We start from the raw sequence: 23,787 nt of genomic DNA on the forward strand, positions 1-23,787 counted from the left end.
CAGTGCCACCAGAGCACAGAGGAGGTCAGCCACCCAGTGCAGGAGGAGGGTGAATGTTCTCATCCATTCCGCCAGGGTAAGTCAACCACCTCATCACTCTCAATTCACACACTCCCAAACCCATCACACATCCACAGGGATCTCACACCTCAAGGGACAACACCACTAACTCTCACACACACCCCCACATCTCCATCAGGCTCATATCCCCTCGAACCCACATCCTCATCCTGTCCATGAGACTCTCTCCATCTTTTTTCATAAGAACATAAGAAATAGGAACAGGAGTAGACCACTCGGCCCCTCGAGCCTGCTCCGCCATTCAATAAGATCATGGCTCATCTTCTTGTGTTTCGATTTCCACATCCCCATCCAACCCTGATAACCTTTGATTCCCTTGCCTAACAAGAATTTATCTACCTCTGCCTTAAAAATATTCAATGTCCCCGCCTCCACCACCTTCTGAGGCAGAGAGTTCCAAAGTCGCACAACCCTCAGAGAGAAAAAAATCCTCCTCATCTCTGTTTTTATGCAGGAGGAACTGGCTCACAACAGCAGGGAGAGGTCCCTGACTGGGGCTGGAGTCCAGATTAGGCCCCTCACTCACTTTGCGCTGACTGGTGAGGGTGTGGACCATGCCTGCGGCAATGCTGAGGTTGGCATGAGGATCCTGCACCACATCATCCCTCTCTCAACGCAAATGTGAGTGTCTCTCTCTCCTGCTTCTGACTCTGCTGCCCTGCACTAATTATCTCTACATCAGTTCACAGGGAGCTCTGCCAAGTGACTGACATCCTCAGCCAGACAGTCCCTCAGCTCCATCCACATCCTCACCTCCAGCCAAGAGGAAACCTCCTCCATTGAAGAGCTGGGAATAAGCAGCCTGGAAGACCCGTCACAGCGCTTCCCCACACCCTCCCCCAGCGCAGAGACACACACCTCGGTGGGACCTAGATCTAGAGCAGGCTCGGGTTCACAATCTGGAGGTCACCACCCAGACACACGTCCGCAGCAGCAGGAGGCTGGTGCAGCCGATACTCAGAGGGCTGCTGCAGAAGAGGCATCTGTGGGGTCTGGGTCAGATGGTGAACCTCTGGATTCGCCCTTCTAATTCATCATAGAGAGTCAGCAGAAGGCAGGGGAAGGCAGAGCTATTGGAAGCTCTCAACAGAGTGGCACGCGAGTTGGAGGAGTGCGTCCGACTGCTCTATGGTGAAGTGATGCCCACATGTGCGTAAGGAGGTCTCCATGGGGAGGATGGATCCTTCCTCCATCACACTCATCTCACTGTCCTGAGCATTTTCAATGCTGCCTGCTGGGGTTCCCTTTCAGGTGTCCATCTGAGCTGACCCACATCTCCGCCCACCCACTGACCTCACTCCCAGGCAGCACCTGCTCCCGTCCACCACAAGGCTCCACTCACTTTCGATTTTGACAACGATGCTCGTAGTCAAGCTCTGGATCAGCTCCCCTGTCCTTTCCCCTCTGCCAGTCACCCACACCCTTTCCCCCATCACTGTCAACCCGCCTGGCACCACCTTCCACCTCCCCAATGTCACCTACCAACCTGAACCCTTGTTTTTCCAGTATGTGCAAGTGAATGTGCACCTTCCCTATCTTCCTGACAATCCCACCTCCTTCCACACTGACATCCCCGACCTCCTCCATCCCACCCCCAGGCTCCGGGTCTGCCTTTGAGTCCCCGCCAACCACCCTCGCCGTCCCTTTCCTACTGCTACCCACACACTCTCACCCTCCCACCCTTCTGGCTCCCTCTGACCCCTCTCATACTTGTCATTCCCTGTGACCACGCCCACCCTCAGTTCGCTCCCCAGGAGGCATTGACTCCACCTTGTACGTTCACCTGGACATTCCCACCTCTTATCCCTCCTCCACCCTTACTCCCTTCTCCCCAGATACCTCCCCCGGACAGCTTCTCCCCCCCCCCAAAACTCCTTCTCCCCACGGACACATTCCCCTCTCCAAACTCCCTCCCTTGCACCTTCCTCCTCTTACACCTACCTCCCCACTTCCCGCTTTCTCCCCGTTACACCCTCCTCCTCCTGTTCGTTCTCCTCCCCTCTCCAAAACTCACCACCCACTCACACCTTCGTCCCTTGCCTCCCAACCTCAAACCCCCCCGGCACCTTTGTTCCCCTCCTCCCAACCTTCGTTCCCCTCACCACCCACCAACCCCCGGTAGACCTTCCTCTCCCACTCACAGCTGGGCCTGCTTCTCCCCCGCACCTCTCTGGTCATCAGTTGCAGCCCATGACCAAGACCGTGATGTTCCGAAGCAGACCCGAGGCATCAACGGAGACCTCCCACCTTCCGTGAGCTGCTTCGTGAAGGAGCCATGCCCTTGAGAATCCACCCAGCATGCAATGCACGTGTTCATCCAGGGTCCGGTAGCTGTAGAGCTCCAGCATCTTCTGCTCCTCGGATGTCCATGATCTGAATGAGGCCCTAATGGTAAGTCCTGACTTCTGCACAACTCACTGGTCTAGACGTGTTCCAGGCTGGTGTGTTTCTCTGCCAGTGTAACGCTAAATCCTATTACTGGGATGCAAAGTGGGTTCATGCCGGCCTTCAGCAGGATTGCTGTTCAGCCATGGCGCACACCATCGGATATTCCTCGCTGGAGTGAAACTGATTTTTGGCCTTCTCGCCATATTGTCCTGTCCCGTACTGTCCCCACCCACCCTAACGCCAACGGGACCTGAAAATTCCAGCCTTGGTCAACTCTTTATGTCCTCTCATCAACTTCCTTTCCTATTTTCCCTATGGTGGATGTCAGGCTAATTGGCCTATAGCTTCCTTCCTGCTTCCTGTCAACTTCCTTTCTTGAACAGAGGTGTTACAATGATTTTTCAATCTTCTGGAACCTTTCCACAATCTAGGGAATGTTGGAAAATCACAACCAACTTCATCTACCATCTCTGCAGCCACTTCTTTTAGGCTCTAGGTTGAAACCCATCAGGTCCAGGAGCTTGTCAACCTTTAGTTCTAATAGTTTTCCCAGTGTCTTTTCCCCAGTGTTTGTGATTGTTTTAAGTTCCTCCCTCCCTTTCACTTCTTGGTTTTCAAGTATTTCTGGGACATTTTTGTGTCTTTTACAGTGAAGACATATACAAAAATACCTGTTCAATGTTTCCACCATTTCCTTGTTAATAATTCCAATGTCCAAGAACTGGACAATATCCAGTCTTAGGCTGACAAGCGGGGCAAATAACATTCATGCCACACAAGTGTCAAGCAATGATCATCTTCAACAAGAGAGAATCTAACCATCACCCCTTGACATTCAATGGCATTACCATCACTGAATCCCCCACTATCCACATCCTGGGGGTTACCATTGACCAGAAACTGAACTGGACTAGCCATATAAATACCATGGCCACAAGGGCAGGTCAGGGGCTAGGAATTGTGTGATGAGTAACTCACCTCCTGACTCCCCAAAGCCTGCCCACCATCTACAAGACACAAGCCAGGACTGTGATGGAATACTCCCCACTTGCCTGGATGAGTGCAACTCCCACAACACTCAAGAAGGTTGACACCATCCAGGACAAAGCAGCCCTTGACACCATCCAGGACAAAGCAGCCCTTGACACCATCCAGGACAAAGCAGCCCGCTTGATTGGCACCACATCCACAAACATTCACTCCCTCCACCACCGACCCCTTCCCCTGTATTGAAGACTGTAACAGTTGATCCTCTTCAATACATCAGAGGGATAATTTTATGAATTTGCCCTCCCTGGGGCAGTAGAGAATGTATATGCCATGATACATAATTATGTGGGAGAGGCTGATTGTCCTGTGGGACTTTTACATGCTCTTGATTGTTCGTGTGTTCATATTAAGCTTCTGCATCAGTCACTGGGAAATGGATTGGCAAAAGGCATTGTGAGGAAATGTGGGAACAATGTAATGCTCTGAGCAGAATTTCCTGTCCATCCTGTCTCAGGAAATTGACCTACCCTATTCCTAGACTGATGTTCCTTCAGTCCATCACTAGCCATTACTTGCAGCCACTATTCCCCAGCCTGGAATGCTCTGTTTTGCCACCTCCTTCTCTTTCAGAAACCTGCCCGAAACCCTTCTTTTTGGCTGCACCTTTGATCCACCAAAGTTTTACTTTCCATGCAGTCGTTTCCCTACTTTCTTCTGAAGCACTTTGCAACAGCTGCCTATATGTGTGTGGGATGCTGCAGGAGTCCAAGTGGCCGCATTATGCTGCAGTGACTCTGTTAAAACAATGGCCGGGATTTGCCGGCTGTATCATGGCAGGATCCGCGGCGAGAGAGTCAGCGGCCCAGCCAAAACTCCATTGACTCTCAGCGGAACCAGACAATCCCGCCGGAAAATCGCGCCCCATCTTTTTAAAATTTGTTTGTGGGATGCGGGCGTCGCTGGCTGGGCCAGTGTTTATTGCCCATCCCTCATGGCCCTTGAGTGGGTGGTGAGCTGCCTTGAGCCGCTGCAGTCCATGTGGTGTAGGTACACCCACAGTGCTGTTGGGGAGGGAGTTCCAGGATTTTGACCCAGCGACAGTGAAGGAGCGGTGACATATTTCCAAGTGTTCAGAAGGAAAAATCCCGCATACTTGCACCTGCTGTTAAGAACTAAAGGTGGCCTCAACAGCTTAGCAATAAAGTTTAATGGCAAATTGTGCGAAAATAAAGATAAGAGAAATACAATATGTAATGTTTGGTCTAGTACTTCTGTCTGGCTGTGTGCTATTTATAATCTGCAGCTATAGTGCACCTTGCTATTCTGGAAAGCAGAGTGCCTCTAACTAATATCTAAAGAGACAAATGAACTCAATCTATTATCTAATGCAAGAGATGAACTCTGATGAGACACAGTTTTGCAATTCATCTCTTTGTTGGTGATAACAATTTTCTTTTAAACCAACCTGCTGCAAATGAGATTATAGCGTACCATGACTGTCCATCATCAGAGGCGCTAGTTTAAGCACCGAGGAAGTTCAATTACTTTTCTGCACTGAAACATTGCGAGAGGCTGAAAAATCCATTTCTCCAGCAACAATCCTTGCCACAGATGCTGCAATGTAAATCACAGGCCACATAATAGTTACCACAGGGCTTTCACTCAAGGCCCGGTGCTTTGCACTCTTTGCTTCCCTCTCTCGGTCGCCTCATTTCAACCTCCCTAAACTCCACGATTTAACAAAACCCTCTCGTGTTGCCCATTGTGAGCCATATCTTCCCCGTGGGAGGTACCAATATTGTAAGTTTTCACATCCCTCTTGGAAAATCTTTATACTGGAGGCCCTGAACCTCTTGCAAGAGCTCCTTGAAATATACCCTGCAGAATACAACCATCTCCCAACTGGTGAAGATAATCCTGCAACCAGAGGCATCTGTGTTTGAGAAAAGTTATTAACCTTGGCTACTTAGTTTTCCTCAAGTGCTCTGGCATCAAGTACTGTGTCTTCCTACTTTATATGCAGAATACAGGAGAGGCACAATCTGGAAAGAGATCAAACTTCTCTCACACTTTCTGTATGTGGTCCAGATCTCAATGCCATACAGAAACACACAGGCCGGTAACTCACCTCCTGTCTGCCCGATGCCTATCCGCTATCTACAAGGCGCAAGTCAGGAGTGTGATGGAATACTCCCCACCTGCCTGGGTGAGTGCAGCTCCCACAACACTCAAGAAGCTCGATACCATCCAGGACAAAGCAGCCCCGCTTGATTGGCACCCCATCCGCCACCTTCAGCATTCACTCCCTCCACCACAGAAGCACATTGGCAGCAGTGTGTGCCATCTTCAAGATGCACTGCAGAAACTCACCGAGGCTCCTTCGACAGAATTTTTCAAACCCACGACCTCTACCACCTAAAATGGCAAAGGCAGCATATGCATGGGAGCACCAGCAACTGCAAGTTCTGCTCCAAGCCACACACACCATCCTGACTCAGAAATGTATCGCCATTCCTTCACTGTCGCTGGGCCAAAATCCTGAAACTCTCTCCCTAATCACTGTGGGTGTACCTACACCACATGGACAACAGCGGTTCCAGAAGGCAGCTCACCATCATCTTCTCAAGGGCAATTAGGGATGGGCAACAAATATTGGCCTTGACAGTAATGCTAACATCCCATGACTGAATTCTAAAAATTGCTCAGAAGGCGCGTTAGGTGGAGCTGCATCTCAGTCCTTGACGCTAGGATTTTTATATCCCGCATACAATCAATTTGCTGAATGTGATTACTGCCTTTCCAATGCAAGGGTTTAGATCATCACCTTGAAATAAATGATCCAATGTAGATCCTAGGAGATCTTGTGTACACCGTCAAGCATGGTGCTATCCGCTGAAACTTCTGGTACAGTCAACACCTTATGTCGCAGGTCATCATCTTCTTTAAACTCGTGCAGAGCCAAAACCCATTACAATCCAATGAGCAGCTAGAGCCAAGTTTCACTTCAAAAACGGACACAAATACTGCATCGTCAGCCAAAAGCAGTTCTATCAACAGGCGCTGATTTTACATTTTGTTCTCGGGACCAAAGACTGAAGGGTTAGCCAAGTGGTTCTTATGCGGTGTGCAGTAATACACCAGGTAAGGAAGCAGAGGGAGAACAATATACTAACCCACATCTCTGTTTAACATCACTGAGAGTTTCAAAACTGCCAGATTGATTATCGTTGTACTGGCTTGTCACCTTTGCACGGAAAGATCACACCAGTCAGGGGGTAATTGACTCTTTCTGCCAACCTGACCGGTCTATATATCAAGGCCAAGTAAAGAGTGCCAGTTCCTGACACTTCTCTCACTGTTGCCTCGGTGCAAAGACCATGTTGATTGGCGATGAACATAAGAACGTAAAAAATAGGAGTAGGCCATTCAGCCCCTCGAGCCTGCTCCGCCATTCAATAAGATCATGGCTGATCTGTTTGTGTTGCACACTCCCATCTACTCTCGATTACCTTTGGTTCCCTTGCCTAACAAGAATCTATCTACCTCCGCCTTAAAAATATTCAATGACCCCCCCCACCACCTCCGCCGCCTTCTGAGGCAGAGAGTTCCAACTCTCCGAGAGAAAACATTTCCCCTCAGCTCTGTCCTAGGAGGGCGACCCCTAATTTTAAAACAATGCCCCCTAGTTCTGGGCTTTCACCGAAGCTCACTCACAAGAGGAAACGCCCTTTCCACGTCCACCTTCTCAGACCATTCAGGATCTTGTATACATCAATCAAGTCTCCTTCCACTCTTCTAAACTCCAGTGGAAACAAGCCCAGTCTGTCCAACCTCACTCTCATTATAGAATGACGCATGTCAATGCCATGCCTGCAACACAGAGACATTTCACTGAGGTTGTTACAAGTACTTCAATCTCGTTTTCCTTTAACACAACAGAATGACGTTGGCATCTTTTATGTCTTGTGGTACCCCTCTTTTCCTCTGACAAGCAAGCGAGACATTGGGCACCAATTTGCGCCAACCCCCCACCGTGGCGAGTTTAATCGAGCAGGAAGCTGACAGGTAGTGACCCTGCCACCATTCTGCCTCCACCCAACTGAGGGTCTTAAGTGGGCATCAATGCCCATTTAAGACCCCCATCCCACTGGTGCTGGTATTTAACCGGCAGCGGGTGAGGGACTCACCATGCAGGGTGCACGTCAAGTAAATGAGGGGTTACCTGCCGGCTCCGGGGTGGAGGTGAGGGGTGGGGAAAGGGGTGTCCCTTGTTCGAGGGACCCAGCATCCAGAAGGTGGGATGGCCCATTGACAGCCAGCACCTGCCCCTGCTGCAACCTCCCTGTCCCCTCTCTAGCGACACCCCCCAGCCCCTCACCGCCCACCTGAGGCTTGGGTCCCTCTTCGATCCAAGGCTTCGTTTGAGCGTAGTACTGACAGCACCCGCGGGTGTACCTACACCACAGGGACTGCAGCGGTTCAAGAAGGCAGCTCACCACCGCCTTCTCAGGGGCAACTAGGGATGAGCAATAAATACTGGCCCAGCCAGCGACACCCACATCCCTTAAATGAATAAAAAAGTAATTTGGACAATCAGCAAAACCTTGCTTCAAAGCTGTCATGAATACATTTTGAAGAGGGAAGTTTTGACTCCACTCTCACCCAGCCTGAATCGCTAAGACAGGGTTTGGATTTTGGCTCTGGTTTAATGCTCGTTTTTGCTACTGTTGTCTCTTTGCTCCTTGCTGTGCACGGCATTGGTTGAAATCTAGCCCAGACAGATGGTATTCCAGCCAAACTCCCCTTTCAAGCATCTGCTCAGGTTCCTACACAAAATGAGTTTGGGTACTCTCAATCCCAGGCCCCACAGATTGCAAGGCGCAATGCAAAACAACCGTTAAATCTAACACAATTGGCGATCATTCAACAATAATAGTCCAAGTCACCTGGACAGGCTTCACGGGTGCTTAATAGGCTACAGTGGTGCAGGCCTGAGCACAGACAAGGACAGATTGAACACACAGACACAATGACTGAAGAGGAATTGGTCCTTGTGTCTGCCCCCCCGTGCTGAACAGGTGGGGCTATCTTCTCCAGAAAAGAGAAGACTTTAAAATGATGAAGGGGTTTGATAGGGTAAACACAGAGAAGTTGTTTATGAGGGAGAACAAAACTGGCAACTCATCACTAAGCCAGTCACTAATAAACCCTGTAGGATATTCAAGAGAAACTTCTTTACCCCGAGGGTGATTTGTGAGCCCCACAAGGTGTAATTGTGGAGAATAACATTTGCATTTAAGGGAAAGAAAAGAGGGAGTAAGGAGTAGAAAAATACCCTTAATGTCACCATTAGCACATTTCTTAGCTAATATCACCACCATCAACACCTCTTTGTCCCTTTATCTATGACATCTTTTGGATATCTCCACCTATCACTGGCCCTCTATCCAGCTCTACCTATCCTACCCCCCTTAAACCAGCTTATTTTTCACCTCTTTTCTATTTTTCCTTAGTTCTGTTGAAGAGTCACACGGACTCGAAACGTTAACTGTGTTCCTCTCCGCAGACGCTGTCAGACCTGCTGAGTTTTTCCAGCTATTTTTTGTTTTTGTTTCGGATTTCCAGCATCCGCAGTTTTTTTGCTTTTATATGAGAAAGATATGGTGATCAGGTTAGAGGCATTAGAGTGAGAAGAGGCTTGTGAGGAGCATAAACACTGGCATAGACCAGATGGGCCGAACGTGTCTGGGAAATCCTATCCAAAATGCAGATGCCTTGGGAGAATCCATGATCAGCCATGAACCAATTGAATGATGGTACAGATTCGAGGAACCAAAAGGCCTGCTGGTAGCTGACATAGTCACTAAGGGGGGATATTATTCTTCTTTGTCTCCTTTTATACACACTGTCACACACATGAATGAATCATTTTTGATGACATTGTGTGATATTTGCTCAGAAGAGAATTTGATGAAGAATTTTGTAATATTTCTCTACAAACTTTGATTACAGTGTAAGTAGGTCAAGAGCAAAAGCTCATGAAGCAAAAAAAAAAACTTTACTTAATCTAAGACACGTACCCAATATGTGATGGAGCACCATTAGTTATAATGATATCCTTAACGCTCGCAGGGATGAGGCACAGAAGGATAATTGGGCAATATTAAGATTAAATACAACCTTTACCTTACAGGAGGAATGGATAACAGGGAATGATGGTCAGTACGTCTCTCACACACAAAAAAACTACTCCGAGCTGTGCACAATTTTCATTATGGGATGCAACCTTAGGCTACGATGCAAATCTTTCTCTCTTTTATATAGAGAAGATGTTGCTGTTGGTGTAATGAAATATTCATAACTTCTAAGCCTGAGAGATGAGCTACTGTTCAGATTTAATTAGTGGCATAAACCACTTGGTTAGCAACACGCTAAAGGAACACTTACACAAGCATTCTAGCAAGTTTGAGTCCGTAAATTACTGTTGGCGACATAATCAGAGAATTGTTCCCTCTTGCGCTCTGACTGAGGAGGAAAGCTTGGAGGCAAAATCTAGCAGGAACACAAAGGGGTAGAATGATCAGTCTCAGAGCAATCTCCCGGGCTAATTTCCATCATTTAAGGGGCTGGGGAGGAATTTCTAAATTCCATACCCCAACCCCAACAATTTGGGCTGGGTTTTATTAATCTAGTCTTTTTGCCTCTCCCAGGTCAAGGCGAGTGTGTATACTCTGATGCACAAGGGTATGACCAGTTGTTCTAGAGTTCAATGTATCAATTTAAATAGAAGAAAGTTTTAAAGACTGCATTGATCTGTGATCTGTGCCAGCAGAAGTGCTAACAAAGAACATATGGCCCGTTGTGGTCCTGCCGCTTTACCACAGGCGCAGACTTTGAACCAGTTAAACCTCAGGGAAGCACAGAGAACGTGGCACAGGCATTTTAAGCACTCGGCCACTAATGTTGGCAATTGTAACCTCTGGGCTTCAGTGGGATGAAAAAGAATGGGTGAACACTCAGTGCTCAGAAATGAAAGACTTAAAGGAGGCAAACTGTGACATTAGTTTCACTTGAAGTCACTGCTGTCCAATAATCTGCTGACTAGGGAGTTCTCAAATAGTACAGGCAACTAAATGAAAGGAGCATTGGCTTGATTTTATCTTTGTTACAAAGCCAAATGCAATTTACACTCACAAGAAAGCTTTTTCATCTGGGGAACAATATGACAGGGCAATTTTGTGCATTGGAAACATATATTAGAGTTAATGTTGGAACCATTGGGATAGGAGTATTCTAGGAATGCGTATGGTAGTGTCACCCATATGCCTCTTTTTATGTAGTAACATTGTTAACAGATCAGACAGTGATCAGGGTGATTACACTTGGCCGCGTTGGGAGTTATCAGATCCGCTAGTGAGATGGGGAGCCTCCACATTGGCTAATCTGCCAAACTAAAGTGTATTCGATTCTGTTTGCGTGGGCACCAGCACTGAGTAGAGAGTTTGCCTTGGGAAGCCTACCTGCCTGGCATCCTCCTGAAGGCCACTCTCTTTTTCCCAAGCAGGTTGGATGATCGATTCCCCATCGGGAAGCCCACTGGTGTCAGAAATGGTGCAGGCACCAAATTTTTTTTTTAAAAACTTAAAAAGCATTAGCACAAAAGCTCAAGTGACTCATAATCAGGGAAAGTGAGCAACAACGGAAAACAGGTAAGAAACAGCTGAGGAAAACACTTTCCTTAACAATACTACCGTCCCTTCCGACAGTTCCATATGTTTACTGCTGCCTGATCACTGGAAAGTGAGAGGGACGATGCCAGACTGACACCCACCAACGCCTCCCCTCCCACATCCGTGTTAAATTGTCAAATGAAATTCTTGCCTGTCAGGGGCGGACACTTCCACCAGTCGTTGTTCCCACCCATTGGAAACTTGGTCGGAATGTGGGTGGAGTTAGAGCAGTATAGAGCTTCCATCCTGTCCATTTTATGTCCCCGTAACAGGTGGTTGAGGGGGTTATATCTCGGTCCATCGGTTTACTGACAGTCCCAACAATTCAGACGAGAACAATTCAGGAGAATTCAGCAAACCAGGTCTGATTTCTGTTCATCCATAAGAAAACTCACAGAGAAGGGATGGGCAGATTCCACTAACCTTGAGTAACATTCGCACCACACAAGTACCAGGCAGTGACCATCTCCAACAGAGAGCCTAGCCATGTCCCCTTGTCATACAATGGCATTACCATCACTTAATCCCCACTATCAACATCCTGAGGTTACCATTGACCAAACTGAACTGGACTAGCCATATAAATGCTGTGGCTACAAGAGCAGGTCAGAGGCTGGGAATTCTGTGGCAAGTAACTCACCTCCTGACTCCCCCAAACCTGTCCACTATCTACAAGCCACAACTCAAAAGTGCAATGGAATACTCCCTTGCCTGGATGAGTGCTGTTCCAACAACGTTCAAGAATCACAGAATCACAAAATTTTAACAGCACAGAAGGAGGCCATTCAGCCCATCGTGTCTGCAGCAGCTCTCCGAATAAGCATTATAACCTAGTGCCATTGCCCTGGCTTTTCCCCTTGCACATTGTTTCTGTTCAAATAATCATCTAATGTCCTCTTGAATGCCTCAATTGAACCTGCCTCCACCACACTTCCAGGCAGTGCATTCGAGACCAAAACCACTCGTGTGAAAAAGATTTTTCTCACATCACATTTGCTTCTTTTGCAAATCCTTTTAAATCTGTGCCCTCTCATTCTTGATCCTTTTACGAGTGGGAACAGCTTCTCCCTATCTACTCTGTCCAGCCCCCTCATGATTTTGAGCATCTCTATCAAATCTCCACTTAGCCTTCTTCTCTCCAAGGAGAACAGTCCCAACCTCTCCAATCAATCCTCATAGCTGAAGTTTCTCATCCCTGGAACCATTCTTGTAAACCTCTTCGGCACAATCTCCAACATGTTCACATCCTTCCTATGATGTGGCGCCCAGAACTGCACACAATATTCCAGCTGAGATCTAACGAGCGCCTTATATAAATTCAGCATAACCTCCTTGGTCTTGTACTCTGTGCCCCTATTAATAAAGCCCAGGATACTATATGCTTTATTAACTGCTCTCTCCACGCGTCAAGAAGCTTGACACCAATCAGGGCAAAGCAACTGCTTGATTGGCACACGATCTCTTCCTGAAACATTCACCCCTTCCAACAACCAGCGAAAAGCAGCCCACTTGATTGGCACCCCATATCCCCCTTAAACATTGAGCCCCACCACCACCAACGCACAGTGGCAGCAATGTCTACATACAAGATGCATTGCAGCAACTCACCAAGGCTCCTTCCACAGCATCTTCCAAACCCACGACCTCTACCACCTCGGAGGACAAGGGCAGCAGACACATGGGAACACCAACACCTGGAAGTTCCCCTCCAAGCCACACACCATCCTGACTTGGAAATATATCACCGTTCCTTCACTGTCACTGGGTTAAAATCCTGGAACTCCCTCCCTAACAGCACTGTGGGTGTACCTACACCACATGGAATTGCAGCGGCTCAAGAAGGCGGCTCACCACCACCTTCTCAAGGGCAAGTAGGGATGGGCAATAAATGCTGGCCCAGCCAGCGACATCCACATCCTGTGAAAAGAATATTAAAAAAGGCCAGATGTGGCCTAAATCTAAGTGGTCCCAAACCTCCTCCTCCTACGGTTGTGAAGTGAGAACTTGGCAGAATTCCTGGAAAAGTTTCAGGTTAGATTAAATTCTGCTGAACAATAAAAGTTTCAAATAATATATTCCAGGGCAGTAGGGACCTTGATCACTTTTCTCTCTCTCTCTCTCTCTTTCAACCATTATTCCTCCAAGTAACATTTCTTCCTCAGAAGTAAATGTTAATGTCTGTGTAAAAACATTATGTAAACAGTACACACAGGAATGTAGTATTAATTAATTAAAAGCTTTCATAAATGAAGCTGGGGCAATGCCTGCATAGCGTTAACATCACAAGACTAGTAATCCAGGGGCCTAGGCAAATGGTCTGGGGACACAAGTTCAAATCCCACCTCTGCAGTCTGTGCAATTTAAATTCAATTAATTCGGAAAAGAAATCCCGGAATTGAAAACTAGTTTCAGTCATGGTGATCATGGTTAACATCATTTGACGTAAAACCCCATCTGGTTCCTTTAGGGAAGGAAATCTGCTGTCCTTGCCTGGTCTGGCTTACATGTGAATCCAGACCCACACAGCAGTGTGGTTGACGCTTAACTGCCCTCCGAAATGGCCCAGCAAGCCACTCAGTTCAAGGGCAATTAGGCATGGGCAACAAATGCTGGCCTTGTCCACCAATGCCTACATCCCATGAAAGGATAGAAAAAAAAAGTTACACAATCAGATCTTCTGCCTTTCTCGCTCTTTCCTTCCATGGTGGTGTCAGCTGTAGCTCAGTGGGTAGCACGCTTACCTCTGAGTCACAAGATTCCACGTTCAAGTGTCACTCCAGGGGCAGAATTTTGACCTTTGTCGGGCAGGCTTGGCGGGATCGGGGTATTTGGCCCGCGATCGGGGCCGGACTGCGATTTCACGCTGGGCGGGCCAAATAAGGCCCACCCAGCGTGAAGGGTGAGTGGCAGCGCCCAGCGCCGCCTGTGTGGGTGGGGAAAGGAGGGCGAACCCAAACTTGGCACATGTGGGCGGGTGCACGCTGGAAAATCTCCCTGAGGCACAGAGCTGCCCGAGGGAGACAAGAGTTTTCGAAACAAAAAAAATAAAGATTGCTAAAACGTTATAAAACATGTCCCCTCATGTGACTCTGTCACATGAGCAGGGACATGTTATTAATTCAATTTTAAAATGTTTATTTTATTTTTATTTGCTTTAGGGAACCTCATCCCGCCCATGGATGAGGTTTCCTAAAAAAAAAATAACGCAAAGGCCGCTTGGCTTTTTCACCTGCCCGTCAAGCGTAAGGTTGCAAAGATTTCTTACCATTACCATTGTTAATGGCCTTTTAATTGTCGATGGGTGCACTGCCGATTCTGGCGCGTGTCCCCTGACCGAAATATCGCACAAGTGTGCGATGATGTCAGGACGCTCACCCGACATCATCGCGCATCATTTCATGCTCAGTCAGGTCGGGTGCGCGACCGCCCACCGAGCTAAAAACTACCCCCCCTCTCAGGGCTTGAGCACAAAAATTAACATTGGCACTCCAATGCAGTACAGAGGGAGTGCTGCATTGTTGGTAGTGGTGTCTTGGATGAGACGTTAACTGGAGGCTGGATGTAAAAGATCTTATGGCACAATTCTGAAGGGCAGGGGAGTTCTCCCTCATGTCCTGGCCATTATTTATCCCTCAATCAAAATTGCAGAAAAACAGATTACTGGTTATATGAAAGCAAAACATTGAGTTCAACAACTTCAAACCATAAACTCTCTCCTCCATCCTCACCCCCTTTTTTTATCCCCTTTTTACAATATTCGTTTTAATTTTTTAATATTTATTTTTTCATTTTAAAATTTTTATTTTTTATCTGCTTATTTTCATTTTTATTCATTGTTTTATCCCCACCTTTTATCCTATTTTCAATCTTTTCTCCCCACCACTGTCCCCTCCCCCCACCCCACCCCCACAAGGGCCATCTGTCACTTGTTCATGTTGTTCTTTCCAGGGTGCTTACCCTTGCCCTGCTATTATCACATTCTGCTTTCGGACCTTAATGCCACCATCAGCACCTCCTTTAGCCAGTATCAATATCATTAACACCCCTTTGTCCTTTTGTCCATCGCCAGCAATCTCCCCTTTGCCTCCACCTGTCACTGGCCTTCTCTCCAGCTCCATCTGCTCCACCCCCTCTTAAACAGTATAAATTTCATCACATTTTTACTTCTCTTTAGCTTCGAAGAAGAGTCATACGGACTCAAAACGTTAACTCTGTTGTTTTCCTCTCCACAGATGCTGTTAGACCTGCTGAGTTTTTCCAGCATTTTCTGTTTTTGTTTCAGATTACTGGTTATTATCACCTTGCTGTTTGTGGGAGCTTGCTGTGAGCAAATTGGCTCCTGCAATTCCTACATTGCAGCACTGACTACACTTCCAAAGTGCTTCATTGGCCAGATTGTATCCATTGTACTCTCATTATCCCCAGTAGATTAAAACTTAGACGGAACTGGATCCAAGGCCGGGATTTTCTGGCTATGGCGGGACCTGCTGGGGGGGGATACAATGGCCCAGCCAAAAACCCATCGACTTTCAGTGGGGCAGGGCAATCCCAGTGGCAGGTGGGGCCGAATAATCCCGCCCAAAGCTCCTCAAAATGATGTAGCCACTTGGAAAAAGGTCCTTCAGTTTTACCGATTGTAAAGTTGACCTTGATGCTTTATTGACAACTTTATTTGGACTTAGGTTGCTAAAAAAGCACAGCCCAGAGACTTATTAGAATGGTCCAAGGAAGGAGGGAGTACAGCTACGTGGACTGTCTTGAGAAACTGGAATTTTTCCCCTTGGAGCAGAGAAGGCTTGGCAGAGATTTGATGGAGATGCTTCAAATTATGAGGGGTTAGATAGAGTAAATGGTGGAAGGGTTGCTAACCAGAGGGCACAGATTAGAGGTAACATCCAACATACTAAAACTCTTGGGTATAGCATGCACTTCCTGTAATATATGCTCCTTACTTTTTATTGTCACTTTTTTTTTGGCCTCCTTTTCCTCATGAAAATTATTTCCATCACACTTTTTTCATCAACATTCTGCCATCATTTAATTGGTCAAGTCACAGTAAAACAGTAGTAAACCAGAACTGAAGAAGTAGGAAACTTGTGAATGGAATGAGAAAGAGGGCTAAAACTACCAGTGAGAAATAACTAATGATTTATGAGAACAATCAATCCTGAATGAACAGTCAAGAGAACCTGTCAATCAAAAGAAATCAGGGAAAAAGGCAAATTGATCGAATCACTTTAAACATTTTTTGTAAAAGCGTTGTTTGCCATTTTTTCAGTAACTGAAATTTCTAATTTCCCAAATAAAACCTTATTTTAAAAAAAAAGTTCAGACGATCCTAATAATTACATAGAAATTAGAGTACAGAAACAGGTCATTTGGCCCAACTAGTTGACAAGCCTTTTCCCATCTAACTTTATCTCACCCTGTCAACACATCCTACTATTCCTTTCTCTCCTGACTACTTACCTAGCTTCCCTTTTTCTGCATTTATACTGTTTTCTTTATGTGGTAGCAAGCTCCACAGTCTAACCGCTCAGAGTAAGAGATTTTACTGAATGCGTTATTATTATATGAAGTAATAGGGTCTGGTAATGGCAATGGTCTAGCTGGCAGACCATAGATCAGGAGTTAACATTGCACCATGGGAGATAGCAAATTGAATAAATTCAATCAATCCAATCATTTGGAGGCCATGTTGGAAATATCCAACCATGAAATCCAAAAGGTTCACTGACATCTTGTGACACCAATTCCACACTTACATGGTAGACACTTCATGCGCTCTGAAGTGGCCTAACAAACCATTTAGTTGCAAAAAGTAATAGATAGAGAAGGTTCACCATCAGCTTCTCAGGGAACATAGGGAAGGCAATAAATGTGGCCTCATCAGTATCATCGACATTTGAAGAATAATTAAAATTCAAATCGCCCATGGACATGTTGTTTTTATGATGATGCATTATGAGTTGCATGATACAACATTCCTATAAAATAGTTTGTCATTTAAAAAGATAAAACGATAGATCCACATTTGCTGTTCTCAACCATGTATTTTCTGTTCCATTATAATGGTGATAATTGACTACTGTCCCTTTTGAATACATATAGATCCCAGAATCTGAGAGGACCCTCAGGACACACATCATGCTTCCTCACCTTAACTTCAACAGTGTATCTACCTGAGCCATGGAGTTAAATTACCTCCAAAGTATTGAAGTGAGATTCCAACCCAGGTCCCCATCGATTTGCCGACCTGAAATCCTTTCTGGTACAATTGGTGGATTGCAGATTATAGACATGCTTTCTTCACTTACACTCACCTAGCCTAAATAGAAGCAACAGCACAGCAGATCCAATTTGTGACAGAGAGTTAAGGCAATTCTATCCAAAGTGTGAAAGACCCATTCCTCATGAGTGCAGCAAGGACAAGTGAGAAATGATGGCCTATCGCACAAACTGAAGAATGCCTGGAAGTTACCATTACTGGTGATTTATTCTGGTGCTTCTGTGGGCACACATTTCCTGATAGAATCTCAATTGCTTTTGCAAGTTGACTCTATAACGGCTAGCCCTGATACTGACCATTAAGTGGTGAGAATGCAGAATTAGAACTTTGGATCAATAAATCTGGAAATCTGACATGAGTGGAATTCAGTAGAACTTCATTATTACCAATCTGTTATCACAAGCCCATCATTGTGAATGTTACCACGAACCCAGTTCATCATTAATCAGTAGCAGAGCTCAACACGAAGAAAGCGCTGATGAAAATCTATACATGTTGGTCAAATGCCTTGAGTTCATAACAAATGCTGGCTCTAAAGGAGAATAATTACTTGGACAGTGTTATAGTCTTACTGACCTTGGGATGACCAAAGCAGGCACAACTGAAGTGAGAGATGGTAATGAGTCCCTAAGGACTAGTAATGACCCAAATTACTCCACCTTCGCCCATGCAAAAATAATATTTGTGCTATTTTTATGAATCTCAGCTACACAACTGTATATTTCCCTCCTGCTGTATACTTGTTTTAGGTTGGGCAGAGTCGTCTTTCTAATTGTCTACATTGCTGAAGGGAGGTTTCCATTGGGATTGTGTATGGGGAATTGACCAGCTAGTTGAATACAATGGCTACTGGAGCAGGTCAGAGGCTGCGGATTGTGTGACAAGTGGCTCACTGCTCGACTCCCCAAGCATTCTCCTGGTTCTTGGGGGCACAACTCAGGAGAAATGTGATGGAATACCCTCCACTCGCCTGGATGGGTGCAGCTGGAAGTACACTCAAGAAACCTGACCCCAAGCAGGACAAAGCAGTTCGCTTGATCGGCAGTCTGTCTACTGGCTTAAATACTCACTCCCTCCACAACTGGCGCACTATAGTTGCAGTGTGTCCTAACTACAGGATGCATTGCAGTATCTCACTAAGGCTCCTTCAACCACCAAGGAGACACATGGGATCGTCAACACCCTGACTTGGAACTATATTACCCCTCCTTAATTGTCGCTGAGTCAAATCGTGCACTGACCAGGTAACTACACCACACTGACTGCAGTGGTCCAAGAAGATGGCTCACCAATAACTGCTCAAGAGCAATGAGGAATCGGCAATGAAAGCTGGCCTAGCCAACAATGTCCACATCTAGAGAACTAATTTTTAAAAATGTGGAGAAGGTGGGCCTTAAGTTCTGGTATTGACAGCCAGATGAAAACTTTGTCATATTAGTACCATGTTGTAAAATATTCCTATTTTGAAAGCTTCACACAGTTACTACGATACCTCACCTAGATCCTAATGTCAAGAGTGTCCTAAAATTCTAAGCTTTGTTCTCATGGTGCCCTCAAGGGCCCTTCTGTTTGAAATTACAGACTTCCAGCTGAGTCAAAGTACAAAGCATCAGTAAACTCAAAAAGGGACCAACTAAACAGCATAATTTAAAAAAAACAAGTGTGATGTTGCTGGTATTTGTTGAAATTTTTCCCCTTATTCCCAGAGTCATTTCTCAATTGAACATCAGCAAATTATTTAAACTTAATCAAAGCAGACCTACTAACGACCTACAACCTGCTATGACTTGCCAACATCATTCGAAAACAGGTTGGCTTCTACACAAACAGAGACGGCACCTAGCCTGTCTCACCGTCGCCACTGCCGACATCTCTAATTTGTCATGCTGCCTGGCTGACCTCCACATGAACAGAAATTTTGTCCAACTAAATGTTGGGAAAACCAAAGCCATTGTCTTCAGTCCCTGTTCTCAAACCATCAGCTCCTTCCTTCCTGACCACCATCTGAGGTTGAATCGGACCGTTCTCACCCTTAACCCATGATGAGCTTCCAACTGCCCATTGGCTCCACCACCAAAACCGCCTGTTGTGTTCAATTGTTCTGTGTGTGATTGTGAGGCTGGTAACTGATCTACGCTCATTGTGCTTGATTGGTTAAGCCTGGGTGTGGACACCCAAAGAAAAGTAAACAGACACCACAGGAGCTACTGGGAGCTGAGCTGGAAGCATGAATGCAGACATTTTGTGGTTGCAGAGATATTTTAAAACACTTGTAAATAAACCTCTTGCACACTTAGAAACTAGTGTCATCTCTGCATTGTTCTGAGATGTATAAAATTTACAACACCACCACTTCTGCCTCCATAACATCAACAGTCACCAACCCTGCCTCTACCTGCTGTTGTGTGTCTGGACCTGACTATTCCAATGCTCTCCTGGCCGGCCTTCCATTTTGCACCATCCGTAAAATTGAGCTCATCTAAAACTTTGCTGCCCCTATCCTTACGCACGCCAAGTCCCATTCACCTATCAGCCCTTGTGCTCACTGATCTGCATTGGCTCCCAGCAGGTAATGCCTCAATTTTAAAGTTCTCTTCCCTGTTTACGAATCCGTCCATGGCTTCACCGCTCCCTATCTCTGTAACCTCCCCCAGCCCTACAACTCTCCAGTGTTTCTGTCCTTTCCCCATTTCGGCCTCCTGCACATTGCCAATTTTCATTGCTCCACTGCTGACGTTGATGTGCATTGGCCCTCAGTTCTGGAATTCCGTTCCTAAACCTCTCGGCTCTCTCTCTCTCTCTCTCTATATATATATATATCTCTTTAACATTCTCCTTAAAAGCTACCTCTTTGACCAAGCTTTTGTCCTCCTATCTCCTGATGTGATGTGGTGTCAAATTTTGTTTAGTAAAGTTCCTGAGACACAACTTGGGGTGTTTTACAATCGTAAAGGTTCTATATAAATGCAGATTATTGCTTTGTCAATGAAACTTGCAGTTCACAAGAAAATCTTAGCCATTAATTTCCAGTAATTAAAATAGCAGAATATTGATCGTTTTGCAATCCTGTTGGCAAAATGGGCTAAAATATCAACACCTATTGTTTGCAAGTCCATAGGGAATTGAAGTAAGTTGACCTGTGGAAGTGGAACTCAGTCAATTCCTGGTGATCTGAAGCTGTTCTTCAGAGATTTAAAAACATAATTTAATCCAAATCAATGGATAATTCAATGTAAATAAAATAAGAAAAGTAAAAATAAGTAAAGTAAGAAAAGTGGGAAGTTAATACCAAAAAAGTGTCAAATGATTGTCACTTGGATTAAGTAACTGTAGAGTTAAAATTATAATATACAGGTGACTACTGTCTAGGACCCTGACCCATTGCCCTTCAAACATCTTCCAAAAGTGTGCAGCTTTTTTGATTAATCTCTCCCTTGTGAGCACCCTTGAGGCTTCCATTGGCAAGTAATCTGCCCAAGGTCAAATTAAAACAGGAAGATGCAAAATTCGATGCCAGGTCTCTGCTCATCTGGTTGATCCCAGAGTGGCAGCTGTGTCCACTCCACCTGGCTTTGGGGTACCTGGGCTGCAGAGGGAGAAAATCAGTCATGGGTCACATTCATTAACTACCAACTTGAATAGAACACACATCACTGAAACAGGCCATTCGAACCAACTGGTCCACGTCAATGTTTATGTTCCACACACAAGCCTCCTCCCACTCTGCTTCTCTAACCCTCATCAACATATCCTTATATCCCTTTCTCCCTCATGTGTTTACTGAGCTTACCCTTAAATGCATCCATACCACTCACTTCAACCACTCCCTGTGGCAGCCAGTTCCACATTCCCACCACTCTCTGAATAAAGAAGTTTCTCTTGAATTCCCTTGTGGCATTTTTGGCCATTAGCTTTGTTCTTTCTTATAAGTCGAAGCATCTTAGGTCTACCCTAATTTTAATTTAATCCTTTATTTTAAAGACACCTACTAAAGACTTTAACGAGGAGGTGTACATTAGGTGAGGGCAGCTTCCTTCAATCGTGAACTGTATATGTCGCCCCTGAGGATTCATGGTGAGCATCTAATTGATTCGAGTAGACAAATCTTGGATGCCCCTGAATTGATTCCAGAAGTTGGTTTCAGCCTGTCTTGGAGGGGAAAGAATTGTGATTGTTGCAAGATCTTATTTTGCAGACACATAATGGAAGAACACTGAATTTACTGTAGTAATAAGACAATCAATAGGAACAACGAACAGATTAAAGCTTGAGAAGCAGTCAAGATCTTCATTCTGCTCAAGGTCATACATCCCAGATGGCTTCTTGTTATCATCAGTAAATGATGGCCCTGCCAGGAACACTGGCTTTTACTGCACTGGACAACTGGATCAATCAATTTGTTTAACCCATCAGTCAGTGGACAACTCAAGTCTATTTGTATTTATATTTCTCAGTTCCTGGTGTGTGCCGTGGGCACAGAGGTTTGGAGGGGGCTAGCTTCTGCCAGGGGGCAATCCTCAATCTGAACACTACGACCCATGAGCACCCCCAACCCGAGGTAGGTGCAAATGAATTGGAAATGTGGATTTAAACTTATACTCGCAAGGAACCTGCGAGTGCATGTGCAGCCACACGTCCATCCCATGCTCCCTTCAAGCACGATGGGCTGAATCAGAGAACAGCTCTGGTAGGTTACTCCCAATTCCATGGCCTAAACCCAAGCCACCTACACAGGCAAAGCGTGATGCCCTACCCAAGCAAACACTCCATAGAGATTGCGTTGGTTTCATGTTGCAGAAAACCAGATTGTACTATTAAGCTGCAAATTTGTGAAGAGTCAAACTTACCTTCTTTATCATCTGCATTTTCCAAGGGCTTCATCACTGTAACAGTCAAAAATAGGCATGTTTATTCAAGAGCTCTTTCCATCACAGAACACATTATTACACTGAGTTTTATTCTATCGAGTGTATCAGTCTGTTCATATTTTTAAGGTTACAAGTTTGTTATGATGCATTTTTCTTGAAACGATGGCTCTCATATTTAAACTGTATCAGTTCTTGTGTCCCATCCACCCTCTAATCATTTCTGTTGCTTGTGGTTGTTTTACTCTCTCTGCACGTTGTTATCATATTTTTGAATGTTGTTGACAATGCTTTTCCTCCAGCTTTTTTTGTCTCCCTCTTTCAATTAAGTTTATCGTTAGTTGTTTGGTAGCACAGAACTTGAGTATTGCTGAAAAGTGAGACTTTTTTTGTTGAAGCTTTTCACCTTGCACTCATCAGGACAATTCACAAGAAGATGCCAATATCAGAGGAAACAACAAACTTATATTGTATGGGAAGAGAGTTTTGATTGGTTGGTAAGTGGACTCTGATTGGTAGAGGCATTGACATGGAGAATGCACCAGTTGATGGTGACTGACAGTTAACTGCAATGTCTTGACCAATCAGAGCCAAGCTGTCTGGTTTAAATTTCAGACAATGCTTGGCAGTTAACTGTCACCATCAACTGGTGCATTCTCCATGGCAATGCCTCTACCAATCAGAGACCACTTGCCAACCAATCAGCACTGTCTTGTCATACAGGATACATTTGTTGTTTCCCCCGGCATTGGTATTTTCTTGTGAATTGCCCTGATGAGTACAAGATGAAAAGCTTCAGCAAAAAATGTCTCTTTCTCAGCAATACCTAGTTTCCCTTAAATCCGTCTCCTCTCTTGTCGGTATAGAATCACGGAATGGTTACAGTGCAGAGATGGCCATTTGGCCCCTCGTGCCTGAGTCAGCTCTCTGCTAACCTCAACTCCCCTGCCCTTTCCCCGTAAACGTTTTCCCTTCAGGTGCTTACCCAATTCCCTTGGAATAGCCACAATTGAACCTGCCTCCACCAGCTTTCAGGAAGTGCATTCCGGATCCCAACCACTCTCTGGATAAAAAAAAGTTTCTTCCTTGAGTTGCCTTTGAATTTTTTTTTTTGCCATCGCTTTCAATCTGTTTGCTCTGGCTCTCGTGCCTTCCGCCAATGGGAACAGTTTCTACTCTGTTTATATCCCCTCATGACTTTGAACAACATCTATCAAATCTCCTCACAGCCTTTGCTTTTCACAGGAGAACAACCCCAGCTTCTCCAATTTCACATTTATGTTGTTTCATGAACTTATTCCATTCATGTGTTTGACCTTTTAACATGCAGCAACATGACAGAGGCAACCAACCTATCAGAGTTGGGGACTGGTGTGGGGTTAAAGGTAATTAAGGCCTAAGGTCTGGACCTGAAGGGGAGGGGTATCAGGAGTTACTGAAACAA

The 23,787-nt window shown here is 45.6% G+C and overlaps 1 protein-coding gene across 4 annotated transcripts in view; it reads right to left on the reverse strand.

Annotated features, from left to right (window-relative positions):
- LOC144670078 (CD276 antigen-like) overlaps positions 1 to 23,787 on the reverse strand; it is a 347,132-nt gene that overhangs the window by 24,820 nt on the left and 298,525 nt on the right. For 2 of the 4 annotated variants that reach the window (XM_078532475.1, XM_078532473.1), the window contains exon 7: positions 22,326 to 22,361. The exons of the other annotated variants lie outside the window; for them this stretch is intronic. In XM_078532475.1, the coding sequence (XP_078388601.1) occupies positions 22,326 to 22,361 (36 nt within the window). The remainder of the gene's footprint in view (positions 1 to 22,325; positions 22,362 to 23,787) is intronic. 4 annotated transcript variants of the gene reach the window in all.

This window comes from Cetorhinus maximus, chromosome 30, assembly GCF_964194155.1.
Source record: "Cetorhinus maximus chromosome 30, sCetMax3.hap1.1, whole genome shotgun sequence".
Classification (NCBI taxonomy): Eukaryota; Metazoa; Chordata; class Chondrichthyes; order Lamniformes; family Cetorhinidae; genus Cetorhinus; species Cetorhinus maximus.